We start from the raw sequence: 25546 nt of genomic DNA, 5'->3' as shown, positions 1-25546 counted from the left end.
AGACATCAACAACCCAATAAGAAAATGGACAAAGGTTATAATGAAGGTAGTTTACATATACACAAAAAAAGATTTACAAAATGTTCATATATCAACTTTACTCTTAATTAAAGAAATTAAATTAAAAATGAAATGCCATTTTCACCTATCAGATTGGCAAGTATCAAAAGGTTTTAGAAGAACAATTTTTGTAGGCAAATAAAGTGGTTCATCTTATTTAGAAGGCAATGTTGCAGAACTATTAAAATGTAAAAACACATAGAGCTGGATTGTGACATTCCTACACTTTCCTGATAACCCTATCAAAAAATGTCCCCTATTACTGTCTTTAGCTCCTTACTTTCTTCATAATATACTACAGTTTATACTTGTCTGCTCACTTTTTAAGGTATATGTAAAATCCTATAACAGCAGGAATCAAGCCTAAGTTGTTCCTTGGTGTCTCTCCAATACCTGACCTAGTTCTTAGCCCATAGAAATATCTTCCTTTTGATTCCATAATTGTACTTTTAGGTGGCCATTATTAGATACTCAAAGAATTCTTTCTGACCCAATAATTCTACTTCTAGATGAATATACTACAGATACTACACTTATACACAAACAGATTTTCAATACAGTATTGTATAATAGCAAAATATAGAAAACCAAACATCCAATATAAAATATGGTCCTTCCATACAACAGACTATGATAAAGTCACTACAAAGAACAAAGCAGATTTATATGCATTGATATAAAACATCTCCAAGACATATTGTTCAGTGAAAAAAACAAAGTGCATATTCATGTGAATAATGTGGTATAGTTTGTTTCTAAAAATGGAAATATACATATGTAACAAGGTGGCTTTCACCAGTGTTCCCCAACAATATTTGGGGGAAATCTGAAGCTAGTGTGGTCACAGGTAAATTAAGTCACATACTGGGGTAAAGGTGCCTTTCTACATAGTTCTGCCCTGACAGATTCTAGAACACCACCCCCATCACCTTCAGCCCTATGGGGTTTGCTAGGATCTTGAGCCTTGCAAAATTGATTATTCAAATCAAATATCAAGTGTTAAGGCCAATGTCACTGGGTGACAACAAAGACCTTATCATTGATTATAAGTGAAGCTCATTCCAAAGTCTTCCCTAGCACTAGTGTGAGCCAGCATCTCAAACTTGTCTTATTCATGTGGTCCCTCAAAATCTGGTCCCCTTTTCATGAGCTCTACCAACTGCCTTCTGAGATTTTATTTATTTATTTTTAGAGAGAGAGGAAGGGAGGGAGAAAGAGGGAGAGAAACTTTGATGTGCAAGATACACCACTGGTTGCCTCTCACACAGTTGCCTCCTGAATGCCCCCAACTGGTGACCTGGCCTGCAACCTAGGCATGTTCCCTAACTGGGAATTAAACCAGCCACCTTGGTTTTCAGGCCAGTGCTCAGTCCATTGAGCCACACCAGCTAGAGTGATACCATCTCTCTTTTTTCCTTCTTTTCCTAGTTTAGGTGGCACCTAATCTACTCTTTGGAAGACTTGAACACTAATTCTTCATGTTATCTCTTTCATATTTTATTTAGTTATCTTTAGAGGGGAAGGGAAGGAGAGAGGGAGAGAAACACCAATATATGGTTGCCTCTCATGCGTCCCCTGCTGGGAACTGGCCTGCAACCCAGGCATGTGCCCTGACTGGGAATTGAACTGCAATCCTTTGGTTCACAGGCCCATGCTCAATCCACTGAGCTACACCAGTTAGGGCCTCTTTCATATCTATTTTTATGGACAAACCCTGTGCCCCCTTCAGTCATGTTATCTGGCTTCTAATAGTCATAGCAAATCAGCAAGAAAATTTTGGCATTCAGCACATGTACTGTATTCTATGTTTTAAAAAATCATTCAGGACTGCTGGCCAAGATGGAGGCATAAGTACATATACTTTGCCTCCTCACACAACCAAAAGAAGGACAACAACAAATTTAAAAATAAAAAATAACCAGAACTACCAGAAAATCAAACTGAATGAAAGTCTGAAAACCAAGGAGTTAAAGAAGAAACAATCATCCAGGCTGGTAGGAGGGGCAGAGAGAGGCAGCTGGGATGGAGAAGACTTGCGGCAAGGTGGCAGCTGGAGGACTGGCGTAGACCTGGCAGACCAGGTGAGGTGGCGGCTGGTGGAGTTTATCCCCACATTTGCGTGCGGATAAACCAGGAGAGACAACTGGGGAGTGAAAAAGACCAAGCAACCCAGGGTTCCAGCGAGGGGAATAAAACCTCAAAACCTCCGACTGAAAAAAAAACCTGTGGTGGTTGCAGCAGCAGGAGAAACTCCCAGCCTCATAGGAAAGTTCATTGGAGAGACCCATAGGGTCCTAGAATGTACACAATCTCACCTACCCACCCGAGAATCAGCACCAGAAAGGCCCAATTTGCTTGTAGGTAGCAGAGAAGTGACTGAAAGCCAGCGAGAGCTGAGCAAGCGACATTGTTCCCTCTGGAACCCCTCCCCACATACAGCACCAAAATGCATTGAGGTGGGTTGCCCTGCCATGGCAAATACCTAAGGCTCTGCCCCTTACAATGGCAATTTCTTTGCCAAGACAAAGAAATATGGCTCAAAATGAAAGAATAAACCAAAGCTCCAAAAACAGAACTAGGCAATGAAGAGACAGACAACCTATCAGATGCATAGTTCAAAACACTGGTAATCAGGATGTTCACAGAAATGGTTGAGTTTGGTTACAAAATGGAGGAAGAAATGAAGGCTATGCAAAATGAAATAAAGGAAAATGTACAGGGAACCGACAGTGATGTGAAGGAAACTGGGACTTGAATGAACAGTTTAGAAGAGAAGGAAGAAATAAACATTCAACCAGAACAGAATGAAGAAACAAGAATTCAAGAAAATGAGGAGAGGCTTAGGAAACTCTGGGGCAACTTTAAATGTTCCAATATCTGAATCATAGGGGTGCCTGAAGGAGAAGAGAAAGAACAAGAAATTGAAAACTTATTTGAAAAAATAGTGAAGGAGAACTTCCCTTATCTGGCAAAGGAAATAGACTGCAGGAAGTCCAGGAAGCTCAGAGTTCCAAAGAAGTTGGACTCAAGGAAGCACACACCAAGGCACATCATCATTAAGTTACCAAAGATTAAAGATAAGGAGAGAATTAAAAGCAGCAAGAGAGAAGAGACAGTTACCTACAAAGGAGTTCTCCTAAGACTATCAGCTGATTTCTCAAAAGAAACCTTACAGGCAAGAAGCAGCTGGAAAGAAGTATTCAAAGTCATGAAAGGCAAGGACCTATATCCAAGATTGCTCTATCCAGCAAAGCCATCATGTAGAATGGGAGGACAGATAAAGTGCTTCCCAGATAAGGTCAAGTTTAAGGAGTTCATCATCACCAAGCCCTTATTATATGAAATGTTAAAGGGACTTATCTAAGAAAAAGGAGATGATCAAAATTATGAACAGTAAAATGACAACAAAGTAACAGCTATCAACAACTGAAACTAAACACAAAATCAAAAAGTAACTAAGCAAACCACAGAATCACAGAAATGGAGATCACATGGAAGGTTATCAGAGGGGGAGAATGGGGCAAAAGGTAAAGAGAATAAGAAGAATAAATGGTAGGTACAAGATAGGCATGGGTGTTAGGAATAGCATGGGAAGCAGAGAAGCCAAAGAACTTGTTCGTTATTACCCATGAACATGAACTAAGGGGGGGGGGATGCTGGTGGGACAGAGGGTGCAAGGCAGAGGAGAATAAAGGGTAGGAAAAAATCAGGATAATTGTAATAGCATGATCAATAAAATATATATATTTTAAAAAGAGTAGTATAGGAAATGGAGAAGCCAAAGAACTTACATGTATGATCCATGGACGTGAACTAAGGGGAGGAAATGCTGGTGGGAGGGGGGATGCAGAGTGGAGGGAACCAGAGGAGATAAAAAATGGGACTATAATAGCATAATCAATAAAATATATTTAGAAATCATTCACAATTGTAGTGAGCACTTACTGGTTGCCTATTCCCTCTCCCAATGTTATCCTGATTTTCATTTAGGAACGCTTTCCTTCCCCACATAGCCCAGAAACAGACAAAACCAACAGCTCCAGGAGTAAGCTATTCTATTTCCCTGGCAGCAACATCTTTTTGTGATGGGCATGTGACCTAACCTAATCCAGTTAGGATGAATCTCAGGATTGTTTGCAATGCCAAGATAAAAAAATATTTTATCTTTTTAGAGGTGGACCAGGAAATATATAACCTAACTCAGGTGCTTTTGCTGACCTTTTTTTTATTTGAGAGAAAACAGCCTGAAGAGGGAAATGATTCATAGAGAACAAGGAGGAAAGAAGCCAATGCCCTATTAAAGCCACACAGGAAAACTGTCCTCCTGCTGCACTTAAGTTGTATGTTAGTAAAACTCTACTTTTTAAAACTCAGTCTGTTAAATGCAACTAGAAGTATACAATCAATTGAATCCTTTGTTCTTTGTGGAGTTTTTCTGGTTCCCCTTGGGGCAAATAAATGAAGCCTTTACAGAGAGCAGTCAGGGCAACAAGAGAAATAAAACCCCGTTGGGTCAATAGCTCCGTTTATTTTGCAACATAATGGTTGTATGTACAAAGAACTCATGAACAGATATAGAGATAGATAGAGAGCAAGAGTGAGAGCGAGAGCGAGAGAGAGAGAGAGAGAGAGATTGATTTCTTTGGGGAGAAGGATCAGGGACTTCAGTAAAGACTCACATTTTACTAACTCTCCTGTAGTGATTGAGTATCTTTAAAACCATGGTCACATATTACTTTTTAAGTTGAAAATAAAAAACTGCTAAACAGGTTTTTCTTCAACAACTTACTAACATAGGTACAGTAGCACCATAAAGCCTGCAAAAACTACTTTGGTCATAGAAAATCGTTGTTCAAAGTCTTGCTGTGGAACAAAAGTCCTCATTTGTCGTCTTTCCCTTTTGTCTTTCTGTACACCATCTCTCTGAAACTGGCCAGAATATTATTCTCTCTCTTCCGCCTCTCTTCTTGGTTAAAGGATGCCAGGGCCCTCTTCTCATCTGCACTGTAGATCTGGTTCTCTTTGCGCAGTCGCACAGCCTCCATTCTGCGATGCCTGCTGCCGCTCATGACATAGCCTGAGCATTCAAATGAAGCAATTTCTTCACTTGTCAGCCCAATTTCACCTCTTCGTGGGATACGCTTTCCAGCTTTCACATACTCTGCCATGGCCGCGCCTTCACCTGGGAGTAGAGCATGGCCATAGTTCAAAGGTTTCTCATCCTGAGAGGTGTGAATTGCAGGTGCTTCAGGACCGATGAGATCCATGGTATCTGTAATGTCTGAGTGCTCAAAACAGTTATCTTCTGGCACCTCCCCTTCACAATTTTTGTAACTTGCGTCATTCGGTTCTTTTCTAGTCTTTTTACTCTTCTTTTTCTTACTATTTGCACCTCTGTGTTTCTTTTTCTTCTCTTTGTTCTTGGCTTTTTTGGCTCTCTTTTTCCCCTCATCAGAGCCACAATGAGTGTCAGGGTCTGAATTACTGTCACTATTACCATAATATTTCTTATATTTTCTTTTGGACTTTTTCTTTCTTTTCTTATTTTTTGAATGACTGGTCTTCTTTTTCCTTTTTTCTTCAGAGCTGGAATCTGAACTGCTGCTGATCTTCTGCGTTTTCACCTCTGCACCTTCCACTGGGCTGTGTTCATCAGAATCCGGCTCCGGGCACTTCGGAGACAGGCCCCACACCTCAGGAGCTCCCAGCTCCCCGATCCGTTCCCTCTCTTTCAGCCTCCTTTGTCGGGAGCTCTCCTTCACGTCGTAGTGCTCCGCCCAATGCCCGTCGCCCGTGTAGTTGCGATAATGGGACCGGTGCCCTCCACAGTACACGGAGGAAGGGGCCGAGAAGGCGTAGCTGTGGAGCCCAGGGAACTCTCGAGACCCGGGGCCACTGCGGAGGTAAGGCGCGCCGGTGGCCCGACCCCACAGAGGCTCAGGGCCCTCGCGGCCACGGGTCTGAGAGCGGGAACGGCTGCTCCCCGGCGAGCTGCGTGGCCGTCTCCGGGAGCCCGGGGTGTCCTCGGGGGAGCGGGACCGGGACACTGGTGCCATGGGCCGCGCTTTCACAGGTGACCAGCTGGTCAACGCCGACCGTTACCGGCAGGAACGTGGCGGCCACGACTCCCGCTCGCGCAGGCGCGCCAGCCGCAGTTCCTCTTCCGCTTCCGGCCGCTTTCCTGGCGAAGCCCTTACCGCGTGTGGGCCGAGGCTGTCGGAGGTTTTTTTCCTCGAGTGGGTCACGGGCACAGCCGCTCCTGAGTTTGGGGTTTACGTCGCCCAACCCAAGCCCCACGGGAACACAAGAAGATGAATTCGCACCGGTGGAACCCTCCGTGTGGAAACACCCCTCTTAGATGGTGCCCTTCTTCCCTCTGGTCACCTACCCTTCGCTCCTGCCCACCCACTTCCGGCCCTTCGCCACCGGCGTCCGCGGAGAGAAGCCTGCGCACAGCCTCGCGGCGGAAATCGGTTCATTAACGATTTTCGACCCCGCTCGTTCCTCTTGGGGGCAAGAGCCAGGACTTCTTTTGGAATCAAAGTTTGAACTCAACCTCTTAGCTAAGTGAGGGCCAGAGTCATGATTTTATTCTTAAATTCGCAGACTTTCTACCCAGAAACAGGGAAGCATCCAACTCCATCTCTAGTTAATTTTTTCAGAAACATTGCACTTTTGGAAACACTTTCCCTACATACTTGTTCACTACCATAGTTCCTAATATGTTAAGTATATTTACCTATTTCATGGATCCTTCTTGTATGTCTTCATGCTCAGACCTCAGATAAAAGGCTGGGCTCAGGTGGGCTTACATCTCAAATCAGAGGTTGGTGACACTTCAGTGGGGTCTGTGGAGCACATGATGGTGATGTCTCGGGGTCGATTTTCCTGCCGCAGCAGCATCCCTCCCCACACCTGTGAACACACTCTCCTCGTTCCACTTGGGCTCCACACTCACTCTGGGCTGGGCTGCTGCCTCCGCTCCCACTTCCTCTAACTTCATCTGAAGGTTTTGATACTGAAGCCTTCCATTCAGAATGGAAGGCAAATTTTTCATTAAACAATTCCTATGGAAAATTTCAAACAAACAAGCGTAAAGTGAATATTACAATGAACCCACCATGCCTCTCATCCAACTTCAGCAATTATTTTTGTACCATTTCTTTTGTGTCTCTAGTTCTTTCAGAGTACTTCAAAGCAAATCCAGACATTATGTCATTTCACCCTCAAATACTTCATTATGAATTTCTAACAAATAAAGACTTTTGTCTTAACCATATTATCGTAGAGAACCACATTCGCAGTAACTAGTTAATGTCATTGTGTTCTAGTTTTTTCCAGTTGTTTTAAATACATCTTTTTTATAGTTGCTTTGTTCTGATTAGGTCCAAGCAAGGTTTACTTTTGCATTTGTTTGATATAGCTATTCAGTCTTTTAATTCATTATAGTTCACCTTTCTCTGCTGCCTTTTAAAAAGATGTCATTTATTTGATGAAGAACCTGGCTCTTCTATAAAATGTCTCACATTTTGGATTTGGTCAATTACTTCTTTTAAGAATCATTTAACTCATTAATTCTCAAATTCACCTGCATATTGAAATCACCCAGGGAATTTTAAAGTTATTCACACATGAGTCCTACCTACCTTCTGACATTCTGAGTTAATTGATCTTGGTTGTAGCCAATGTATAAGGATGTTTTTTTTTAAATTATTTATTTTTAGAGATAGGAGTGGAGAGGGAGAAACAGAGGAAGAGAACAGCTGATCAGTAGCCTCTTGCAACTGAGGGCCTGGGCCACAGCCCAGACATATGTATGCCCTGACCAAGAATTGACCCAGTAACCTTTTGGTTTGCAGGATAATGTCCAACCCAATGAAACAAACCAGCCAGGGGTTCAGGATGTTTTAAAAAGCTCCCCAGTGATTCTTATGTGCTGCAAGAATTAGAAACTGCTACCTTGCTTCTGTAAGTATACACCAGCATTAGCATCTAGAAACTGAACTAGATTTATGTTCTCTTATTGTGTCAACAATACTTCAGGGCGGTGTCCTGCTACCTCCTGTGGCAGCTCATCAAGAGAAAAATATTTTCTAATAGTTTTCATCTGTGACAGCCTTTGTGACCTTTCATTTTCTTAAATTCTATCCCTTCCTTGTTATTCTTTGAACTGCAGAGGGATAGACTGAGGAATAAAAACTCAGGAATCATAGCAGCATTGTAACAACCAAAGTATGGAAGCAACCCGAGTGCCCATCAGTAGATGATTGTATAAAGAGGCAGTGGTACGTATGTGCAATGGAATATTATTTGGCAATAAAAAAGAACAAAATCTTACCATTTGGTACAACGTGGAGGGTATATCCAACCTAGAGTGTATAATGCTCAGCAAAGTGAGTCAGAGAAAGACAAATTTTGTATCATATGATATTGCTTATATGTTGAATCTAAAGAACAAAACAAATGAACAAACCAAACAGAAACAGACTCATAGACACAGAGAACAGACTGGTGTTTGCTGGAGGGGAGGGGTGTTGGGGGACTGGGAGAAAAAGGGTGAAGGGATTAAGCAGTACAGATTGGTAGTTACAAATCAGTAATGGGGATGTAAAATACAGCAGAGGAAATATGGTCATAACGATGGTGCCAGGTGGGCACTAAAAATGTCAGGGGGAACAGTTTGCAAAGTATTATATGTGATTGTCTAACCACTATGCTGTACACCTGAAACCAATATAATATTGAATGTCAACTGTAATTGAAAAATAAAATTTAAAAAACTCAGGAACTTGTCAGCATGCTATTCTTCCACTTAAAACTTCTATCAAACTTGCATTTCATAGGGTGGAAAGGCAACTTAACTGATATCTCATCCAGCAAAATAACTGAAGTCACTTGTGCCTTAAAATCTCATCCCATCTGGTTCAAAGGAATCTCAGGGCTTCCTTCCATTTTAGGGTAGGCCTAACTTACAGGCCAGCCATTGTTCTAAACACTTTGCTTAAAACACACGCACACACACACACACACACACACACACACACCTGCTGCTCACATCTTTATCTACTATCACTATTCCCTTTTACTATAGGTGGAGAAAATCAGGCAGAAAGAAGTTAAGTAATGTACTAAGGTCACCCAGCTAGAACGTGGTAAAATCAGGTTTATGTACCCAGGTAACTTGGCTTGAGAGTCTTTGGATCTAACCGCAATGCTACACTGTGAATGAGGTCTGGGAAAAACCGGAAGAAAGGGGGCAGGAAAATAGGTCCTTGAAGCCGGGGGTAGAGTTTCGGAAAACGGGAAGGCTGTGAGGAAGCACGGGAGATAGAAAGTGGTAGCTGGTCGCGGCTGGGGGGTGGGGGTGGAGGGAGCTACCGTTACTTCTGAGGGAGTAGTGGCAATGGCTTTGTTGGCAGTTTGCTGCCTACAGTGTGTTAAGGGTACGTGGAAGGTGAGGACTACAGTCAGGTGAGTGTGCTTTCTTTCAAGCAGTTTGGCCTCCAAGGGGAGGACAGACAAAGGCAGCTGGAGGGGAAAGGTCCAGGGGCTGCGACTACTCCCTCACAGCAACTGCCTAGTGCGCTTTCCCGGGGGAAGGAAGGTCCTCCGGCCCAGAACGCCAGGAGCTCCGAGGAAGCGCCGCTTTCTTCTGAATTTGTACTGAGTTTGTGCCAGCTCTTTACCCACGCTAGGTCCGAGCACCGGGGACCCAGCAGGATCCTTACAGAGGATTTCTCGTGATACAGAGCTTGTCCCTCTTTTATCTCCCCCTCCTTCCTCCCGGAGTGGAGGTGAGGCCTCGAAGCAAAGGGGTTAATCGAGGAACAGCCACCGAGAGGCTTTTCCTAGAGAGCCCGGGAAGGCGATCTCCCCGCAAGCCGGTGCTGCTCCTTCTGCAGCGCGCATCCTCGGGATTCGGGGTGTGGCGCAGAGGACAGCGCCGCAAAGGCGCGGCTGCGGGAGAAATCCGTGCAGCTGCGCCCGGGGGTGTCCCTGCCCTGTGACAGGCGGACTGCGATCTCCACTGCGGAGAATCTGCCGAAACAGCTGCGGTACAGGGAGGCCCGAGTGCGGCCTGGGCCCAGGATGGCCAGAGAGTCGGGGGAGAGCGCGGCCCTGGACGCCCGGGCGGCCGAGCACACGGGGGCGGGGATCCCGGCCGTAAGGGCGGAGGACGAGGAGGCCCCGGGCTCCGAGCGCTCGCGCCAGCGCTTCCGAGGCTTCCGCTACCCCGAGGCCGGGGGTCCCCGCCGCGCGCTGCGCCGGCTTCGCGAGCTCTGCAGGCTGTGGCTGCGGCCCGAGACTCACAGCAAAGAGCAGATGCTGGAGCTGCTGGTGCTCGAGCAGTTCCTGCGCATCCTGCCCGCGGGGCTGCGCGCCCGGGTGCGGGAGCGGCGCCCACAGAGCGGCGAGGAGGCCGTGGCGATGCTGGAGGACCTGCAGGAGCCGCTGGCGGAGCCGGAGCCACAGGTAGAGGGAGGGCGCGGGGACTGGGAGCCGGACACTCGCGCGCGGAACGGGGGAGTTCCCGCTGGAGCCGCAGTCTGTGCGCGGAGCCTCCTCGGCGGTCAGGTGAAGCCCCGGGCCCCTTCCCACAATAAAATCTTTAAACATATTAAGGATCACAGAAGAGCTCAATTACGTGGAAATGCAGTTGCAGGGCACAGTGTGACAAAGCTATGTATGCGCTTCTCTAAATGAATTCATTGAATAGAAAGATCCAGGGACGGGCCTAATCACTGGTCATTTCAAAGGGTTACGAGCCTGAGTGACGGCGAGAACATTTGCCGCGTTGCAACGTGACGCGAAAACACCGGCAATTTCTCTCGCAAATGCCCGGGTGTGCTTATGCCACTTGGCTTTGTTGCTTCCATTTATAAGGGAAGGAAATGCTAAATATCTCTTAGAGGCTAGTAAAAATATATAAATACTCCCCCGCCCCCTTTAACTGTTAGAATATTTGAGAGGGAGTGCTCCCCAGCTCTCTAACAGTGAAATCATTTCAAGTCTCTTCAGGCTCTTCATTCTTTTTCTTTTTAATGAGTTTTTTTCCCTTGGATCAGGGCACATTGCAGGGCCAGGTCCCCAGTAGGGGGTGCTCCAGAAGCAACCACACATTGATGTTTCCCTCCCCCGTCTAAAAATAAATAGAGAGAGAGAGAGATAAAACCTTTTTAAAAACTAGTTGAAAAGACACCGGGTCAGCCCCACCAGGCAGGTTGGCCGGATGCTGGCTGCGCGGATCCTAACATTCCGGGTGGAAATTACAGAGCTTAAATTCATTTAAAAAATAATAAAAGGCACATAACAAATAAAATTTAAAACAGCACCTCCAACGAAGCACAGAACCTCCAGCCAGCCCAGGAGCCCGCAGTGCATTGCGGTCACTGGGCAGCTCCTCGCTCCCCTCTGGCCAAAAAAGTGACACTGAACCAAGAACAGCTCCTGGGCTCTCCCGTTTGTGAACTGCGCTATCCCCCAGGCGAGAACCAAGGAGCGGTTTCTCTGCAGATGAGGGTGGGAGGGCAGTGGTGGATGTGGGTAAACCTAAGATGCACCAGAGAAGGTAACTTGGGAACTAACTTAACTATAAATACCTGGAGGGAAGCCTGCCTTCCCCAGGGATGCGCCACATGCAGGGGCCTGTGTGAGGTGATTTCACATATTGTGTATTTTGGGCCCCCAAACCCTGTAGCTGAAAAGATCCGGATACAGCTTTGCTGCTTTCACTGCGCTGGCCCTTGTTGGACCTTTTCACATCCTGGACTGTTTAGGAATGAAGGAAAGCACTTCCCGTAATGAGAGATATTTCCTCCTTTAGCGGTTGTTTCCTTGACAAACGTGCAATGAGAGAGAGGATTAATTTGGTAAAAGAGAAATGTGCGTTCCTGCACGTGCCCAAGTCTGGGACGATCCTGGGCGGAGGAGCTAGGAGGGGTTACCTGTTGTTTCAGGGGCTGCTGCAAATGGAAGATGTGGCTCTGACAGTCTCCCCGGCGTGGGCAGAGCTGGAGTCACTGCAAGCCAACGTGCGCAGAGATGACAGGCAGGAGGCCTGTAGCGCTCTGACCTCCCTGGGTAAGACGGATGGGCACTGGTGGCTCATGAGGTTTCCTGGCTTCCTTGGTGTCTTAGAATCAACTGGGCTGTTAGAAACCACTAGGACTCATTGAGTTTGGGTTCAGAATCACGGAGTCTAATCCTTGTCACCACCAGTGCCTTAACCATCTTGTGTTCTAGTTGAGTGAATTGGGGTGAAGAGGAAGGACAGGTCTGGCTTGGAGCTGACACTCAGTCCAAGTTGCTTCCTTTCCAGTGGCTTAGCCCAGAGAAGGGAGACCTGAGGGGTCCCTTCAGGAAACAGGCCCCGGGCCCCAGAGCAGACAGGTGCAAGCCACTCAGCCATGACCAGGGAGCTGAGAGATGAGGGTGCCGGGGCTCACAGGAGGCTGGGCTTGTCTGAGTTCCTGTGAGGCCTGAACCCAGACTCCCCAGTGCAGAGGCTGGTTGTGTGTGGGGAGGCCCACTCTGCCTGGGATGAGCACACGGGACTGTGCTTTCCTGAGCTCCTCACTCGGATCTGTACCGAATGCTCTGAAGTCCCTTCACTTGCCTTGCATATGATCCTGCCCAGCCGTTTCTTCTCCTGTCTGGGATGCCAGGCCCTGCCTGGCCATCCCCAGAACTTAGGGACCAGCGCAGGCCTCACCCCTTCCCTCCACTCCCACTTTGCACCCTTCTCCACTGGACCCATCCCCGTGCCCAGGTCTCCTTCCCCCCAGCACCCCTGTTCTCCCTCTGCGCTTCCACCCCGATTCTCCTGCCTACACCCTCATCCACATCAGAGCCAGACTGCTGTGGCTGTTGCCTCCCCGGGACTAGCAGGAGCTTTCCTCTGTGGCAGGGTATGACTGACAGCTGCTGGCCCTTCGGCCCTTTGTTATTGCAGGTGGTGAAATACAGACAAAGACCAGAGACTTGCCCCTAACTGAGGAGCAGATGGAACAGGGGCCAGGGCAGATGCGGTGCCACCTGGGTGAAGCCATTGCCCAGACACCCCCACATGCAGAGGCCAGTGAACAGGAGGACAAGTCACTGAGAAAGCAGAAAAACAGCAGTGGGAGCAGGCGGCACATTTGCCACGAGTGTGGAAAGAGCTTTGCCCAGAGTTCAGGCCTGACCAAGCACCGGAGAATCCACACCGGGGAGAAACCGTACGCGTGTGAGGAATGCGGCAAGTCCTTCATCGGCAGCTCGGCCCTCGTCATTCACCAGAGGGTCCACACCGGGGAGAAACCGTATGCGTGTGAGCAATGCGGCAAGGTCTTCAGTCACAGCTCAAACCTTATCAAGCACCAAAGAACACACACTGGGGAGAAGCCCTATGAGTGTCAGGGCTGCGGGAAGACCTTCAGCCAGAGCTGCAGCCTCCTTGAGCATCACAGAATCCACACCGGGGAGAAGCCGTACCAGTGCGGCATGTGTGGCAAAGCCTTTAGGCGGAATTCCCATCTCCTGAGACATCAGAGGGTCCACGGCGATGGGAATACCCAGGATCCTGAGCAGAGAGAGGTTTGGGAGCATCCTAGGAAGATGGTGAGCCAGGAGGGGGATGTCCAGGCTCCCGTGTCTTATAAATGTTGTGAGTGCGAGAGAAGTTTCACTAGGAACAGAAGCCTTATTGAGCACCAGAAAATCCACACTGGTGAGAAACCCCACGAGTGTGATGCATGTGGAAAAGGCTTCACCCGAACTTCATACCTTGTTCAACATCAGAGAAGTCACATTGCAAAGAAACTTGTGTCCCGGTGACCGGTGTCTGGGTGCTCAAGTCTGCTCCTTCCTTGTTGAACGAAGCCTCCCTGGAGCCCTTTCTGAGCAGAAACTGTGGGCCGGGGCTTTGTTTACCACACGTCCTCGGGCAGGTGTCAGGTCTTCCACTTTCTAGAGGGTGACAGGTTTGTTTTTTTTGCAAAAACCTCATTCGAAAGGAGGCTCTCGATTGCTGTTTGGGAGACGTGGGACCTGACAGGCACTTGTCCCCACCCGTTGGACTTCTGGGGCCTCCGGACTGGCTCATCCCCTGGCCACCACCTTCCCTGGGTCAGTGGTTCTGATTGAGGGCAGCTGCTCTGACTACTCATTCTGCCCGTGTTGACCCCTTCAGCACTGGGTTGGGTCAGTGACGTCCTATCCCCCCCATGGTGCCTTGCCTGTAGGTGCTACATGTGAAATGACCTTCACGTCTCTGGAAGTGTGGTGTCTAGAATTCTGAGGAATTGCTAACTACGGCCATCTGTGTTTGTGTCGACTTGTCTGAGGTTCTAGATCTGGAGGTCAATCTAGTGTATTTATTTCCAAGTGCTTAGGACCATCAGAGTTGGGTAGGAGGAATCCATGTTTCTTCACCAGCATATTCTTCACTTACAGTTAAGAATGTCTTAGAGAGCTTCTTTATCGTAAAGACATTGTGAGACTGTTCTATCCACAGAACTCCATTTTGTAGTCAATGTCAGTTACTTTAGTTCACATTAATTTTGTTGCTCTTTAGGGGGCAACTGTTCAAATCAGGTAAATAACTATCTATTTATCAAGTCAGATCAAAATGACTATGAATTTGATACAAACTATGATGTTCAACTGTGTTCCTCAGCCTTCGCTTTTCTTGGGCATAACCAAGTGTCAGGACACCAGCCGCATCCCTCCCTCCCAAAGAGGAGCCGTCGGTGTGCTGCAGCTTATGCCAGCTGAACTTAAGCTTCCTCCAGGTCAGAGGATTCACACCAAATTATTTATAACCAGTATTATTCATGTTTTCAAAACTGTCCTGTGGTTGAGGACAGGAAGATGGATCAGGAGACAGCCAATGGCAGGACCTGACTGTGGGCAGCAAAGAAGCACACTGGGAACCGTGGCTGCCCAAATCAGTCCCACGAGATCCAGGTGCCAATGTGTGAAGTCGAGACTATTACTCACAGTAAGAATTTTGTGATATCCCCGTTTTCACCCAAATCACCTTTTGTGAGTTCTTCAAAGACTGATATCTTCTCCTAGGTGCCTGAGTGCCTATCACTTGCTTCCAGCTACAACAGGCTCTGCCAAGTACAGATTCAGCTTCTGATGAAAGAAACCCTGACCATGTCTTGTTGGGTTGCCTTCCCGGATTCCTGCTCTGCCAGAACACAGGCTGACCAGAGACTCTGCAAACCACAGGGCTCTCTCTGTCTTCCCTGCCACCTTCGCCTTCAGTCCCCTCCTGCTGTCCAGCATGAACCTTTGCCTCTCACAACCCAACAGATTTTCTCCATTTAACCATTCCCAGCCTTTTAAAATTTCCTTTTAAATTAACCTTTTTTTGTTACCTCCACCAAGTAGTCATTTCCTTTTAACTCCTTATTTTTCCTAAATATTCGCTAGTGGCCTTGATCTTAAACACTGTTCATTTTTCTTTGGTGTTTGTTTCTTCTATCATGTGAAGACATATGTGAAAGCCTTTTACAAACCAGAAAGGAATACACAAGTATAACTTACTGAGGTTAACAAAGGACCACTGTGTCTCCCTTTACTCTTTCTGCCCCTTCTGCGCACAAAACACTTCTCTGTACAGAAGGGAAGTGTTATAGAAAAATTTTGAGTACCAGCCTTCCTGACAATGAAAGGGTATAGTGCACACACATGCACACACACTCACACTGCAGCTTAGGCCTTCTGTACGATCACGGTGCTAAACAGGCACATAAGTGAGGCAGTGTCGGGACAAATGATGTGAGAGGTGAACAATGGCAGGAGAGCTGTGGAAGTTCAGAGGAGGGAAAGGTCACTTCTGGCTCTGATCTGTGTTTATTCCATGGCCAGGTGACATGTGAGCTGAAGACTGAAGGAATTTCTCAAATTTAGTAAGTAAGGCAAGTTTGAAGAGGTGGGTACATTGTAGAATCCTTCACTGCCAGAGCAAGGAGTTTAAATTTTATTCAGTAAGCACCCTGACATTTTATGATGAAAATGTTATCTAAAAAACTGTCAGTATTGTGTAATTTCAAATAAAATAATTAATTTGCTTCTAGCCTTAGACATGCCCCTTGTGTGTAAAACAAAGTTATGTTTATTAATAAGTGATTTCTGAGCTTAACACTAGTCTATTTAAAAGGAGGGCAAAAAGATACATATATTTCAGATAAAATTAGATCCAGTAAAACAAGATGCTCAGTTAAGCTATAAGCAGTATATCAAGTGGATTAAGATTGTACTTTTCATGCCTTTTAAGATTGTTTTTAGGGATTTTAGTGGAAAGAAATAGAAGGCATGACAGTGTAGCTCACAGAGTTTGAGGATCTGCTGAGACATGTACGTGCCATATAAATAACCTGAAAATGTTGACACTGTTGAGGAACAGATGACTGTTAGTCAAAACTCCTACATGTTGGGTGACAACTGTTTAATAATAAAGACCACCTTTACCAAGTGTCCTATATCTGACGGTGTTGACAGAGTAATGAAATCCCAAATTGTGTGTGGTTCCATCTTGATAGTTCATAATGAAAACTTTACCCACTACGTAAACTCAACTTATCTACTTATCTCTACACTCCCTTTTTTTTTTTAAAGATTTTATTTACTTATCTTTTAGAGTGGAAGGGAAGGATAGAAGGAGACAAATATCAATGTATGGTTGCCTCTCATGAGTCCCCTGCTGGGAACTGGCCTGCAACCCAGGCATGTGCCCTGACTGGGAATTGAACTGGGATGGTGTGGTTCGCAGGCTCGAGCTCAATCCACTGAGCTACACCAGCCAGGGTCTACACTCCCTTTTTACTCTTTTGTTTTTACTTATGACAGCTGAATCTGGCTCTGAAGAACTCAATGGAAAAAAATTTCTAGGTTAGCTTTGTACATTATAGTAGCTATTTCATACATTTTAAGTGGAGTTGCTACTACAGAAATGTTTCATGACTATTTTCTTGGGAACTTTTTTGGTTGACAGTTGTAGAAATATACTTTCAATTTTGTTCAGAGCGTCTGGAAACTAAACATTTTATTTAAAAATTTGTCCAAGCTTTTAATTAAAAAGTCAAAACACTTTACAAAGACATAGATGAATGTCTTGTTTCTTCCCTAATCCCCCTTCAATTTACCTCCTCCACAGATAATCACTTGTGTTAGTTTCTTGTGTTTTTCCAATTTCTGTATACAACGTGCATTTTTTTATGCCTCTGATTTCTTGCTCCAGGTGGGTGGGTGGGGAAGGTTCCCCACAATCAGTTGTGGGTCCGTCTATTGTCCCATGGACCCTGCACCCTCCAAGGCTTAGGAGTGGAACCATTTCCACCCATGCAGTTCTAGCAGGTGTCTGAAAAGGTTCGCAGTGCAGGGGTCACATGCACACGAATTCTTGCCGAGCCCAGGAAATAGTTACCATGGAAACGTGTACAGCCCTTATTAGCAAAAGGGAGACATCTGCCAGTCCCAGCCCCGAACCCCTGTGGTGGGTAGCTGGTCACGTTGTCCTTGCTCCAAGGTGCCTTCTCTTCCCCAAAATATTCCCCTCACAGCCCGGAACTGCTGGTATTGACTTCAGGCAACTACAAAGAATACAATTTTTTTTCTGAATAAATTATCTTAAAGCTGGGCTGTTATCAGGTACCTTTGAGTTAACTTTTAAAAATTCTCACCTGAAGATATGTTAACTGATTTTAGCAGCAGAGGAAGGAAGAGAGTGAAATACGGATGCGAGAGACAAACATCAATCAGTTGCCTCCGGCGTGCGCCCCGCTGAGCACGGGCGCGCAACCCTGTGGTGTACCCGAGGATGCTGCAACCCCCTGCCAGGGCTGAGTTAATATTTTTAATTTCAAAGAAACACTATCAAGAAGAAAGAGGGACATGTGCTGTGATGTTTTCAGAAGAAAAAGGTTGAGGTGGGAGATAGTGCCATATACCAAAAGAAAGGTGCTTTCATTAGTAAAGAATTCAGCTACGCTTTTTTCACTGAGGCAAAACTAGAGTATCTCAAGAACACCTTCAGATAATTTCCAAGGGTCCCTCAGCTGCCCAGGTCTCAACACAGCATGACCGTGCTGCTGCCGCCAGAAGGGTCCCTGGGTCTCCGGAGTCGCAGGGGGCTCGGCCGGGGGTGGCTACGAGGAAAAGGGAGAAAGAGCGTGGGAAAGGCGGGGGTGGGGTTGGGCAGGTCAGCCACTCAAACCCTAGCAGGAGGGAGCTTAGGTGGACTTACCTGGTTCTCGGAGGCCAGAGGAAACGAACCATAGAGGTCCGCAGTGGCCTGGAGAGGCGACTTCCGGGCATCCCGCCCTGGGCACCTGGCAGTCCGCTCTAGGCCGCCGGAGGTTCCCTCTCAGTGGGCAAAGCCTCTGGGACCCTGGATTTCATTATCGTCAGCCTAATGGGTGACCCCGACCAAGGCGCACGACCTCTTTGGGCTTCCATTTACAGAACAATAGGTTGGAAAACGATCTCCAACTTATTCTATAGACTATATGAATAATTCAACAACAGAGCAATGTGGTTCTTTGGTGTATTACATTTACACTGATTTTCTAATCTAGGGTTGATCCTCTTTAAACCTGTTGAAGGCCCATTGAGTTACAAAAGGAGGCCAGTTTTTAAAACTATTTAGTTTAGGAAATCACATTTTCCTCTACAAATTTGCTTTCCGAAGTAGGATTAAATGAGTATGTTAAAAAGTTGTAAGTGGGCCGTGGCTGGCGGGGCTCAGTGGATTGAGTGAACCAAAGGTCGCCAGTTTTATTCCCTGTCAGGGCACATGCCTGGGTTGCAGGCCAGGTCCCAGTTTGTGAAAGGCAACCACACATTAATGTTTCCTTCTATTTCTCCCTTCCTCCCCCTACCCCCCCGTCTAAAAACAAAATCTTTTCAAACATGCATAAGTGGGAATGTGTTTACTTGGCAAATACTTGGGGAATTGGTTACAGACTGTGGCTGCCCAAGACTGTTGGGGGTCATGTGTTGTCCTCAAAGGACCGAATCTTTGGTGTTATTGGTCCTCTGCTAGAGATACATCCCAGGACTTTGCCTTTCATTCCATGTAATGAACCAAGATGCAGAAGCTAGAATCAGATTTGTACTCTGCCAATACCTCCCATCTGATGTAAGGGTGGAAGCAGGTCTAATGCTGAAAGCAACCGAGAAAGCCAACAATTTAAAGCTTCCCATCACCCTGGCATGTATGTTGCAGTGAATGCCAAAAATTAAGTCCTTTTTCTTTTATAATTTTACAAACTATAAAATACACACTTAGTATTCTTGTAAAGCTTGGCATAGCTAATTTTTCTAATTGCAATGCTAGTATTTTTCTATAGGCCTTAAATATATCTAGACCAGTGTTTCTCAATTGGGGTATTTTTTGTTGTGTCCTGTGTAGGCAAGATGTTTATCAGCGTCTCTAGCCTCTACCCACCAGATGCTGGCATCGTCCCAGCCACCAAGCAATGTTTCCGGATGATGCCGAGTTCCTCCAGCTGAGAACCACTGAACTGATACAAAAACCTATTCTCAAACACTTCCGCAACAACAGTAATCTTTGGTGTTTACTAGTTTCTCTTGAAACAAGTAAGTCTGGCCAAGCAAATGGAGAGTTCATATTTCAACTTTCCACACATACCCTCCTAAAAATGGAATTTGGGACCTTAGTCTTAGGTATATACAATTACTGTACTGTGGAAATAGGTCTGCACACAAACTGGTAAGAGATACACATCCTTGAAGGCAGTATAAAAATTCTGTAGGTAACACCAAAAGTAATCCACACAATAATTTGACAAGCATTTATTAAACGCCTACTGTGTGCTCAGCACCATACTAGGCACTAGGGGTGCAGAGATACAAATGTAAAATTATTCCTGCCCTCAAGGAGCTTAAAATTTAATTTTACAAATAAATACAAATGTGAAACTACAACAGAGTGCTAGAAAATAATTACAAAGCTATGTATTAGTAAATGCATGGACCACAGCACAAACTTGAAGGATCAGCGCTGAGGCAGCACAGAAAGAGGGTCTCAGCATGGGTGCAGTCAGTCAGGGTGGGCTTGCTCAGAAAGGAAACCAGACTTTGAAGGCGGTGATGGACATGAACAGGAGCCAAAGAGCAATCTATGCAAAACAAACAATATGAGAAAGGCACAGAGGCAAGGTCAAGGGCTTGTAAGATAGCAGTGAAGGCCACAGGAAGTATCCTGTGATGATGCAGGAGAATATACTAGAGAAGGGGCTGCAGCAGACTGAGCTTGGAGGGAAGGTAATGGAGCACTTGGAACATCACTGCTCTGATAGGAATTATGTGCTGGGTGTTCTTGAGTGACAGTGAGACATCACACAAATAGAGTTCGAGAAGATCATCTCAAATGTCTACAAGATGAGACTCTTGAGAGCAAGGGCACTAGAAAGAATTACAATAACCTGGGCCCCAAATATGGATCTGAACAGAGCGCTATGAGGGAATGGCAGAAATGTAAATGTTCGGCCTCAAGGAGAAAACTAAGAATTGGAAAACTTACCAAGATTTTGGACATGAAGAGTGGAGACCAGAACAAGAAAACTCCAAGATTGGAATAAGAAACATAAAGGGTAGTAAGTCTGTTTAGGGCAAAGAAATTAAGCAATGATACCTATTTAAAAGGAAAATGGTATTTAGCGTACAAGAATGATGAGTTCTGTTTTCAAATACCAAGGTGTGCAGAGAGATGGTGGTAAATATTGTTACTGACAATCAAAATGGATAAATAAGGGTGAGGACAGAAAAAGTAGTGAATATGCTTGGTGAAGAGCAAGAGGAAAAAAAAAAAAACCAATACTGTTAGAAATTAGAGGAAAATGACCAACAAGGGTCCCCACAAGCCAAAGATCAGAATTCCTGATGAAATATAGGTCAGGACAAGAACTACAAGACACAGTATTTATCCACTGTTGAGTCTGAGCACATTTCAGTGGAGTGCTGAGTATAAAGCCAGTTAAGAAGTTTTAAGAATAGTCTACTGAGGAAATGGGTTGAACAATGGTTGACATGTTTGAAAAATCATAAATGCTAGAAGAAAAACGGAATGGTCGTTGGAAATGTATAGTAAATAGGTTTCCCACATTTCATGCTGTGGATAAACTTCCTGTTGTCACCTAACTGTCCATCTGTCTGGCCTGCTGCATGGATATTTCATTTCCCTCTGTATTTCCACTTTCCCTGGGGCAGTTCAGAGAGAAATGTATGAGTCTGTAAGTTACTGCTTTATCCTCCCAGTCACTCTTTTAAACATGTTCACTTACACGTTTTAGTTTGCTACTAGCACCCAAAGTATCACCATTTAATAATGATGTAAAGCAAAATAGCAGTTTCAAACAATCCTCTAGGAATTTTAATGGACTTGTACTATCCTGCACCTTTCTGTTCCAGAGACACACGATTGGACATGGTTGGCCGGGGACAGGGTGTTCACCAGCCACAGCAGCACTGTAATCAGGAGTGCAGGCTCGAGAACCAGGCTGTGAAGGTCAGAATCTCTGCTGTCACTTACCAGCTGTGTGGTCTTGATCGATCTATTTCACTCTCTAAGCCTCAGTTTTCTCACCCATGAAATGGGAGACACATAGTATATACCACAGCATGAAAGATGCCTCATGTAGGGTCTGGTGCCCAGTAAACATCAGTCATATTACCTGGAGCCTCAGAACCGCAAGTGAAGCTCATGGCTCCACAGGGGACTCAACCACCACATTCCAGCATGGCCACCTTGTTCAAGGGGGGAAATCTCCCAGGACTAGGTCGGGTGGCAGTGGGGTTCTGGAATAACCACTGTGTCATGTCAAATAACCACAGGGTCAATTTAAAAGGCGTTCAGGAGGCAGAGGAAGTACCAGTGAGCAGCTCACTTCAGATTAAGAGCATAAAAACAGAATCTGCAGGATAAAGGAACTTGGTGCATCTGTCTTTTGCTACTAGGCCTTTTCTGTAGGTGCTGAGTCACCCTTTTTCACATTCACCCAGTATAACACTGATCTCTCTGGTCATATTTTCTCTCTGAATTTCTGCCAGATTCTACGCACGTTCTCCCATATCCACCCTAGGTGATGTGTGCACAGAGGCGGCACTGGCCTCAGGCAGAATTAGTCTCTTACAGAGAGTAAGGCACAACTGAAACAGAGCAAGGATCTAGAGACAACCAGATTTATTAGTTTCTGGTTTCTTGAAATTTCAAGTACAAGGGAACCAGGAATGATAATCCACAGGAGAGAGAGAGAGAGAGAGACAGAGAGACAGAGAGACGGAGGGGAGGGGGGAAGAGTGAGAGAGAACAAGAAAAGAACATACACCAAAATGAATCTCTTTGTACTGGCATAAAAAATAAAACAATAAGACAACTGGAAGCACTGTCTTGAAAAGTTCACCAAGAGAACTGGGATGACAAATGGCAGTGGGGACCAGTAACTCTGTGAAATAGGTGCAGGTAAACTTGGTGTTCAAAGTGAAGATAAGCCAAAGGGCAGGAGAGAGGGTATTACAATGAATTTATGAAATCAAAGGGGGATCTCAATGATGTAAGATTTTTATGACTGATTTTTTAAAATATCAGTCATAAAATAGTAAGTATTCCCCTGTTCAGAATGGTCACAGTGCGAAGTTACGTAACTTTTCTTGGAGTTTTCAGCAGGACTCATATCCTTTTTCTGAGTAGGATTAATGGAATTGATTCCCATTATGAAAGATGACTTTGGAATTCACCAAAAGTTACTCAATTCCAAACCTGGTAAGTGAGTAATCGAATAGTCAAAAATGACATGTGATTCTAAAACAGAGTATTCCTGTGTGGTTTATCGAATGGGTTATCTGCAGCAGTGGTCACTGCAACAATAGCACCACTGGAGTAACTACAACTGCCCAACTGAAAGGACCAAGCCTATGTGGACACGTGAGCCCTGATGCTACGTTAAACCAGCTTCTGAGATGACAGGCAGTTCCAGTGGCAACAAGTGTTGTCTTTGCTGGACTGCAGGTGGGATGTGAGAGGTCACTATTGTGACCTACAAGCTCATGGCAAGAAGCACATGGAGAGAGAGAGGTGCTGGCCAGCTGAGAAGGGGGTGCAGAGTGATGACAAGAGGACCGACCATCTAGTCAGAAACCTGGGAGTGTGCTGGCACGGACCAGAACGGCGAGTGCACATTCTGGGTCAAGACTGTCATGTCTTCCTCAAGCCTGTCTCCTCCCACGTGACACCCTAACTAGGATGGTGTAAAACATACACCTATACCAGAGCGTGCAGTGTGGAGGCGCAAAGAGCCAGATGTCACCACAAGGGACAATCACCCACACTCAAGAGCAGCCGGGCTGTCTGCACTCACCTTTCTCTGCAGAGTCCCACAACCCTCATGGGGCCTGGGGCCGGGCAGGGACCTATGGGCTGTGGGATGACTCCCTGGAGTCAGTGCAGGTGATGCAAGAAAAATGTTGGAGTGCTGTTCTGAGTTTGCGTGGGAATATGAGTTTCCACAGACTACCAGGAACATCAGAATAAAATGCACACTTAAGGATTAATACATGGTGTCTGTAAAAAATTTCCCTAGAACTAGGATTTTAGAAAGCTAAATACAAATCTAAGTCACACAGAGGCTGCTTTGAACTCTAAAGCAGCCTCCTAGGTAGACAAGGAGTACATGTGTCCCTCCAGGAAAATAACGGGAGGGGTCCTGGGGTGGGGGTGGGAGAAGCAGAGGAGCCAGGAGAAGTCTTGCTCAAATCTACAGCTACTCACCCAGAAGGCAAAGTTAGGTGCCTCCCGCCACAGGCAACTTGCTGTGATGCTGTTTAAGCATCTAAAGGGTACACTGGGCCATCAGACACCTCCCAGGACAGTCAAGCTAATCAACCTGCATCGAGGTTACTCAAGAGCTATTCTAACTGCCACCACTATCGATAGTGACCCTGTATCAGGTCGCAGTGATGATACACTTTCTGCCTTTTTACTGCACTGGAAGAACTGTCACCTGCATGTGGTTAAAGCTGAATAATGCCCAAACTATGACTCAAGATTTCCCCTAAACTCCTGTGGATTCAGGTTTTTCTCCACTGTGGATTCTCTGGTGTCGAATGAGACTAGACCTCTGAATAAAGGCTTTCCCACACTCACTACACTGATAGGGCTTCTCCCCTGTGTGGATTCTCAGATGCTGAATGAGGCCAGTGTTCCCGTTGAAGGCTTTCCCACATTCTCTGCATTTATAGGGCCGCTCTCCAGTGTGGATTCTCTGATGCTCAATAAGGCCTGACTTCTGACTGAAGGCCCTCCCACATTCATTGCATTTGTAGGGTTTCTCCCCAGTGTGGCTTCTCTGGTGGCCAATAAGATGTGAGCTCCGCCTGAAGGTTTTCCCACACTCATCACACTCATAGGGCTTCTCTCCTGTGTGGATTCTCTGATGTCCAATGAGATGTGAGCTATGACTGAAGGCTTTCCCACACTCGTTACATTCATAGGGTCTCTCCCCACTGTGGATTCTCTGGTGCAGAATAAGGCCCGCACTCTGACTGAAAGCCTTCCCGCATTGGTTGCACTGATACGGCTTCTCCCCGGTGTGGATTCTCTGATGCAGGATCAGGCCTGTGTTTTGACTGAAGGCTTTGCCACACTCCTTACAGTGATAGCGTTTCACTTTGTTGTGAATGTCCTGATGGGAAAGAAGGGCTGACCTGTAACTGAAGGCTTTCCCACACACGCTGCACTGATAGGGCTTCTCCCCAGTGTGGATTCTCCAGTGGCGAACGAGGCCTGAGCTCTGAGCAAAGCTCTTCCCACATTCATCGCATTTGTGTCGTCTCTCCTGAGTGGGGTTTCCCCGTGGCCTGTCCAATCTGCCCAGGTCTTGGGCTTCTCCATGCTCAGGACCCCCCATAGCATCCCCGTTGCATTTGGCAGTTCTCTCTCCATGTAGTTGGACTCCGGTAGATATGACCTGTTTCGAAGCTAATTCCCTGTTCTCATTCCTGGTCTCACCACCTGAAATAAAAATGTAATAAACATCAAGCTAATGTCACTTCCTATCCCATTTGTTAGGAAAAAGGAATCGAAGATAGGGGAAAAGGAAAACACACAGGGAACAGCTACAAGAAATGCAAAGCTTTCATCTGTCTCCAAAATGACTTCCTGACAGGGGAAGGTGCATGGTGCAGGTCAAAGCCAAGTACCACCAGCTACCAGGGGAAGCAGTGCCATGAAAAAGAGGTTATTGGAAGGTGGACTAAAACAGGGAAGAGGTCAGCTGAGAAGAAGTAGAAGGCGGGGAGTGGGAAGGAATATGGATGACGAAAAGATCTAATGAGTGGGACAGAAATGGAAAAAAGCCCCAAACGGTCACTGAAAGGGAGGAGAACAACTGGCCTAAGTGAGAGCAATCTACATAAACGTCTCATGGGAACTGGGGATGGAAGCAATGCGTGAAGTAGGGGAGCACTGAAAGAGTCA

The 25546-nt window shown here is 45.9% G+C and overlaps 3 protein-coding genes and 1 long non-coding RNA gene across 8 annotated transcripts in view; 1 reads left to right on the top strand and 3 right to left on the bottom strand.

Moving 5' to 3' along the window:
- Nucleotides 1–3790: 3790 nt before the first annotated feature.
- NKAPL (NFKB activating protein like) lies at nt 3791–6389 on the bottom strand. The gene has a single exon (XM_037131828.2). It carries the CDS (start codon nt 6114–6116, stop codon nt 4941–4943), a length of 1176 nt encoding a protein of 391 aa, XP_036987723.2. The 5' UTR covers nt 6117–6389; the 3' UTR covers nt 3791–4940.
- A 3541-nt stretch (nt 6390–9930) lies between these two features.
- Nucleotides 9931–13875, top strand: LOC119039150 (zinc finger protein with KRAB and SCAN domains 4-like). Its single transcript, XM_037131813.2, has 3 exons — nt 9931–10533; nt 12018–12141; nt 13013–13875. Exons 1-3 carry the CDS (start codon nt 10150–10152, stop codon nt 13873–13875), a joined length of 1371 nt encoding a protein of 456 aa, XP_036987708.2. The 5' UTR covers nt 9931–10149.
- Nucleotides 13876–17080: 3205 nt separating this feature from the next.
- LOC128625985 (uncharacterized) lies at nt 17081–18288 on the bottom strand. Its single transcript, XR_008389853.1, has 2 exons — nt 17733–18288; nt 17081–17642 (listed from the first exon to the last, which is right to left on the bottom strand). It is a non-coding gene; the product is annotated as an uncharacterized LOC128625985 (long non-coding RNA).
- A 705-nt stretch (nt 18289–18993) lies between these two features.
- The window catches only part of ZKSCAN8 (zinc finger with KRAB and SCAN domains 8), a 23455-nt gene continuing 16902 nt past the window's right edge, over nt 18994–25546 (bottom strand). For 4 of the 5 annotated variants that reach the window (XM_037131804.2, XM_053655920.1, XM_053655919.1 and 1 more), the window contains one exon: nt 18995–25081. In XM_037131804.2, coding sequence (XP_036987699.2) covers nt 24123–25081 — 959 coding nt within the window. In that variant the 3' untranslated portion in view covers nt 18995–24122. Of the gene's footprint in view, nt 25082–25546 lie in introns of all 5 variants that reach the window. The other variant, XM_053655921.1, reaches the window with a different exon arrangement.

This window comes from Artibeus jamaicensis, unplaced genomic scaffold (assembly GCF_021234435.1).
Source record: "Artibeus jamaicensis isolate MK-2021 breed Jamaican fruit bat unplaced genomic scaffold, CSHL_Jam_final scaffold_1689, whole genome shotgun sequence".
Taxonomy (NCBI): Eukaryota; Metazoa; Chordata; class Mammalia; order Chiroptera; family Phyllostomidae; genus Artibeus; species Artibeus jamaicensis.
The sequence above is the reverse complement of the archived record's forward strand: the minus strand, read 5'-3'. Positions and strand labels throughout refer to the sequence as shown.